Consider the following 6069-nt stretch of genomic DNA (forward strand, 5'->3'; position numbering starts at 1 on the left):
GCCGGCCCGGTCGGAACTTTGCTGGAAGTTTGCTGCGCGCTGTCGCCGAGCCCCCGGCTGGACCATGAACATATTCCGAATCCTCGGCGACCTGAGCCACCTCCTGGCCATGATCTTGCTCCTGGGGAAGATCTGGAGGTCGCAGAGCTGCGCGGGTGAGGGGGTCCAACCGGGCGGAGGGCCGCCGGGGGGCGGGCGGAGGGTCCCCAGGCCCTGGCTGGCCAGCCGCGGCCCCGACGGAGCGCAGCGAGGGCCACTGTGAAAGGCTGGGCGGTAGGGGAGTCCAGACGCTCTCTCAGGGTGGTGCCTTCGGCTTGGGGGGTCTTGCCAACGGATTTCGCCCTGCTCTGCTTTCAAATCCTCGCGGTTGTGGGCCCCAACTCCGGGCAGGGTGCACCGATGCTATCCCAAAGGTGGACAGCTGGAGCCCCCCAGCTGCTCCCGGGGAGAAGTGGCTGTGGGTCCCTGTGAACATGACAGCCTGGGTCACCCCGAGGGGCAGTCTCTGCCCTAGAGGGTGGCTGCAAGTCAGAATCCGCTTGAAGGCGGTGAGTGTGGGTTTGGGGCCTCCACTGCAAATCAGCCCCTTGGCTCAGAGACAGGCAGCGCTGCTTGGCCCCTGCTGTTTTCAACACCCTGTCTGGAATGTGGGGTACACTCAGGGTCTCCCCAGTTCTCGGGCTTTGCTTCCCTTCAGCACCTCCACCCCACTTCTCAGACTTCCCTGCCAGGCGGGCCTTTTACTCCGCCCGTCGGGCTGTGTGTGGCCTGGCTGGTGTGATGTGGCAGGTCGCCTGGGCGTGGAGCTGCCCCTGCGCTGGCTGCCCCGCTGGGGCTTGGAGAAGGCTGGGCGCTGGACAAACAGACCCAGTCTTCAGGCCTCCTGCAGCCTTCTTTGCGCCGAGGGTTCGATCCCCATGCTAGGCACTGAGCGGGAGGAGTATCCTGGGATGAACTCAGATCTGGCCCCACTCCATGGAGGCTGAGGGGCCCAGGCAGGCGGCAGGCCCTGTGCTGGGTCCCGGAGGCCAGGGCAGTGTGTTCAAACCCCAGGCCAGCGTGTGGGGAGTGGGCCGCAACACAGGAGTCACAGTGCATTGGACATGTGGGAGGAGGGTGGTCAGATATGAAGGACCGGTCAGGCTCAGGGCTGGAGGTGTGGTACTGGACCCGGGAGCCGTGGACAGTTAGCAGGGGAGGGAGGGCAGAGGGGGCTGGAAGCAGGTCACTTGGAGGCAGGGTGCAGGCTACCAGCTTGGGAGGCTGGTGAGGGAGTCAGGGTGAGGCGGGTGTCATTGGGAAGGGAGAGGTTTTACATTTGGAGGTCATTGGGTGGGTGGGGGGCGGTCTCTGAGGACAGATCATGGCCTCTCCGGTTCCCTCCCAGGGGTGTTGGGCCAGGAATGCTGACAGCAGTGTCCAGAGGCAGCAGGCGTTGTTCAGGGGCACACCACGCTCTTTCCCAGGGGCATCTGGGCCCCGTGAGCTACCAAGACCAGGGGTGGACGCTATGATCTGACACAAGACCCTTGGGGTAGACCTGGACGACACACAAAATCCTGCCTGCCCTGGTGGAGGTGATTTTGGGCTGTTTTCTCTTAGTTTAGGGGCCCGTTATCTGGCTGGTTAGTGGTGATCAGTGCTCTGTGGAAGAGAAGGGTCCCTGGGTGAGGGGAATGGGTTGGGTGCAGGTTCCTTGCCAAGGAGAGGTCTGGGGAAGGTGGGTGCCCAGCCTCCTATGGCCCTGGGTGACCCAGCCTGGAAGGCAGGAGACTTGGGCCTTGTTTTCTCTCTACCACTGACTCCCTTCCTGACTTTGAGCTTCAACTTCTCCGCTTGTCGAAGGGTCCGTGGGTCCTATGTACTTGGTGGAAGCTTGCTGTGGTGGCAATCACCCACCACTTCACGTGGATGGACCCCGCTGTGCTCAAGTGTGGCAGGATGGCCCACGAGTTAAGAGAAATGTGCATGAAGCCCAAGTGGCACTGTGGGTTCAGCGCTGGGTGAAGGATTGGTGACTGGAACTCACCGCTGCTCTGCGGGAGAAGGATGGGGCTGTCGGTTTCTGTCAAGACTGACAGCCTTGGAAACCCTTAGGGGCCCTTCCATTCTGCCCTGTAGCATAACTAAGGGTTGGAATGACTCCACTCCTAGTGGATTTGTGTGTGGGGGTTTTGTGCATGAAGCCCAGGGGCCCGGTGCTTTGGGAGGGAGAGAAGACTGCAGGGAGCTGAGGGTCAACCAGACAAGGTTTTGGTGAGGGCGGGCTCCGCTGGCCTTGACCCAGTGCTGCCTCCACCTGCCTAGGTGGTCTCCTCCCTTCAGGACTAGACTCACTGCCACACCCACCCCAGCAAGGCCACACACCCCAGTCTCCCATTCTAGCCTAGAGCCTCCTTTCATGAGTCCTGCCACCAGCAGTGTGTGTGTGTGTGTGTGTGTGTGTGTGTGTGTGTGTGTCCAATTACAGAGAAGAAAGGTGAGGCCCAGGCTTGCCCAAAGCCACACAGGTAGGAAGGCTGGCACCTGAGCCCAGGTAAGAAACTCCAAGGTTGGTCATCCTCCTTCACTAGAGCTGGGTCCTCCAGTGAATGCCTGCCGCCTGAAGCACGGCTCAAGAAGGCCCAGATAATACGGTGCCCAACTCCCCAGCCTCCTCATGCCACCAGGTAGAACCCAGAGGGTCACCCTGGCTGCAGGGAGAGAGTGCGGGGGAGGGAGACCAGGGCAGCCCCGGCAGGACCTTGTGAGCCTAGATCAGAGTTTGGGTCTGGAGACTAAGGGCATCTGGAAGCCCCTTCAGGGCTTAAGCAGAATTCTAGTTTTTATTTTAGTCTTTACTCACCCCCCGCCCCCAATCATTTTATTGGCATGTAATTTGCACAGCACACAATTCAATAGGGCAGTCACGTCAGGAAGAGTGTGTAATCATCATCGCAATCCGTTTTACAACATTTTCTTCGCTCTTGGACTCCTTCTTTCCCTCCCACCTCCCTGGCTATTCCTCACCCCACCCCCCAGTCCCCCAGGAACCCTGAATACAATTACTATCTCTACAGATTTATTTACATGTTCTCTGGATTTTCCGATCTAACAACAGAGCAGGCGATTCTCCATGGACGCCATCTTCCCGGGAGTCTTGACTTCTTCAGAATTTAATTTTTTTGAAATGTCCTTTGGTCGCTGGATGGACGATGGCATTGGGGTGAGGGGCAGCAAGAGAGCGGACTTGTGGAGACCCATGCGGGTGCCGGACTGGGTGAGAACCTGGGGGTGCATCTCAGAGACACCAAGGACAGGGCTGGCGTGGAGCTTGGTGGTTGGATGGGAGGGACAAAGGGTGCCAGGACACAGGGTGGCTCTTGGCTTTCTGGCTTGAGCACCAAGGAGAGTGGTGTCGCCTTCGAGGAAGAAGAGATGCGAGAAGGCCGAGGTTTGAGGAGATGCTGTATTAAGGGGCGCCTGATCCAAACCAGGGTATTTTCAATCACCTCCTCTGCATGTGAACGCTGGACATTGAACAAGGAAGACTGAAGAAGCATCCATGCCTTTGAATTGTGGTGCTGGAGAAGACTATTTACAGTCAGTGAACTGCTTACAGGCCAAACCCATCTCTTGATCAGAGTGCTGCTTAGAGGCAAAGATGGAGAGACTTTAATCTTACACACTTCGGACATGTTGTCAGGAGAGACCAGTCCCTGGAGAAGGACATCATGTTTGGTACAGCAGAGGAGCAGTGACAAGAGGAAGGCCCTGGACGAGACGGACGGACACAGTGGCTGCCACCATGGGCTCAGACACAGGAACACTTGTGAGGACGGCGCAGGACCGGGCAGTGTTTCCTTCTGTTGTGCACGGGGTCGCTCTGGGTCAGAACTACCTTGATGGCACTTAACAACGAGTTCGAGGTACTAGGGAACCCTGGGGGTGTCGTGGGTTACACGTTGGGCCGCTAAGCACAAGGTCAGCAGTTTGAAACCACTAGCCCCTCTACGGGAGCAAGATGAGGCTCTCCACTCCTGTGAAGATGTATGGCCTTAGAAACCCACACGGTCGCCACGGGTCAGATTGACTCGATGGTGGTGAGTAAGATGGGACAGCGAAGTGGTATTGAGTGTTGGGGTTGGGTCATTGAACTGATGTTGACTTCCATCTCCAGACAGAGCAGAACAGCCCCATGAGGTGAACTAGGCTGTAATCGCTACAGAAGAAGCCTCCATGGTGGAAGAATGGTTAAGTGGCTGCAAACTGAGAGGTCAGCAGTTCAAACCCACCTGGAGAAAGGGTAGAGATCAACTCAGCGGTGACAGATGGGGTTTGGCTTGGTCATGTCCGGCCCAGTGACCCGACCCATTCAAACCCCCAACTTTTCAGCAGCCCAGGCTCCTGTGATGTTGAGTGGCTATCCGAGAACAACTCTACAAGTTCGGGGAAATGGGGAATTAAAAGACAGATACTGGAATTGTTCTAGACACTGTCTGAAACCCCCTGGGACAGGTCAGGAACTCAGAAGAGGGTGGGGTCTAAACGAGGGTCCTGGTATGTGGGGTCGCCAGGAGGCACCCCCACTTTCTCCAGCGAGAGTCAGTCTGCCAAGCCAATCTGTTTCGGAGGCTTTTTGTGGCCCTGACCTTTCGGAAGCAGGTGGCCAGGCCGTCTGAGGTGCCAAGCTTGTAGCTTGTAGCTGCGCCCATTACTCGTGGCGGCACCCAGAGACTCTGGTTGGAAACCCCACGCCCACGGCCATGGAGGTGATTGCGACTCACTAAACCGGTCCAGGAGCAGACAACCTCATCTTCGTCCCTTGGGGTGGCCGGTGGGTTTGAACTGCCAACCTTGCTGTTAGCAGTCCAGTGTTTCCCGGGCAGAGCCACCAGGATGTGGGAACTCAGTTCTAGAACTCCTCCTTTGTTCTGCCTCTCACCCATCCCGACAGCCCCTAATTCACTATGGCCTCCGAGCATTGACCACTTTCTGTAAACCTCGAATGATTTCAGTAATCACCTTTTCTAAAGTTCAAGAAGAACCAAGAGGGGGGCTCGTGGAGACCAAGGGGATCTATCGAGGCAGAGAGAGCTTGGGGAGGAGCCCTGGTGGCGCAGTGGTTACGAGTTGGACTGCTTACGCAAGGTCAGCAGTTTGGAACCACCGGTCCCTCCTCCAGAGAAAGATGGGAGTCCCATAAATCTCCCCTAAGGCGCTACAGGCTTGGAAACTCACGGGGCCAGCTCTGACCTGTCCTGTAGGGTTTGGCTGTGAATGGAGATCAATCAACTCGATGGCAGTGAGTCTGGCGTTTTTTGATAGGACTAAGTAAAGGATATAGATTTCATTTTTTTAAAGTCGCTCATTCAGTGGGTGTGGTAGTTACATAATCTGCTGTCAATTTGGGACTTGAGAGGATTAAGAGTGAAGGGGTGGAGTCTAGTCTGTCAATCGGGTCATAGCCAGTGAGGCCTCTGTGTGGGCATGGCTTTCTCCTGAGGATTCTGGGAACTCTGGTATTTCTCCTCCTTGGAGGGGGGAGACACCCTTCTCTCTCTCTCTCTCCTTACTCCCTGGGAGACACCCTTAACCCTTACTCTCTCTCTTACTCGCCTTACTGACAAGACACATGGCACTACGCTAGTGCCCTGAGCTGGAGAAGCCACATGGACCTTGATGTAACCAGACCTCTGGAGCCAGAGAAGTCACGTAGAGATCCCTGCCAGCACTGAGATGCTTACAATGCCACTGGATCCAAAGACTTTGTACCCACTGGCCTGTGATTGTCCTGCATTCCATGCAATCACATGTATTTCACGAGTCTGAAGAGGACTTTATAGATTGGTATTGGACAAATGGGCTAATATCGCATTTATAGGCTTGGACTGGACTGGGTTGGGATGCTTTCTTAATGTACAATTACCCTTGATATAAAACTCTCTCTTAGACACTTATGAGTTTCCAAGGATTTGTTTCTCTAGTCAGCCCAGACTCATACAGTGGGGAAGTTTACATTTCAGAACATCAACTCCGCATTCAACAGTACACAAACCACACTTATCAACCTCTTCCCCATATGTGTGT

The 6069-nt window shown here is 56.0% G+C and overlaps 1 protein-coding gene across 1 annotated transcript in view; it reads left to right on the forward strand.

The window, feature by feature from the left end:
* The first annotated feature begins 6 nt into the window (after positions 1-6).
* The window catches only part of KDELR3 (KDEL endoplasmic reticulum protein retention receptor 3), a 14439-nt gene continuing 8376 nt past the window's right edge, over positions 7-6069 (forward strand). Inside the window, exon 1 of the mRNA XM_045290874.1 lies at positions 7-155. Within this exon, the coding sequence (XP_045146809.1) occupies positions 65-155 (91 nt within the window). The 5' untranslated portion in view covers positions 7-64. The remainder of the gene's footprint in view (positions 156-6069) is intronic.

The sequence above is a fragment of the Echinops telfairi genome, unplaced genomic scaffold, assembly GCF_000313985.2.
Source record: "Echinops telfairi isolate 266 unplaced genomic scaffold, ASM31398v2 ScPeMD7_2;HRSCAF=8, whole genome shotgun sequence".
Lineage (NCBI taxonomy): Eukaryota > Metazoa > Chordata > Mammalia > Afrosoricida > Tenrecidae > Echinops > Echinops telfairi.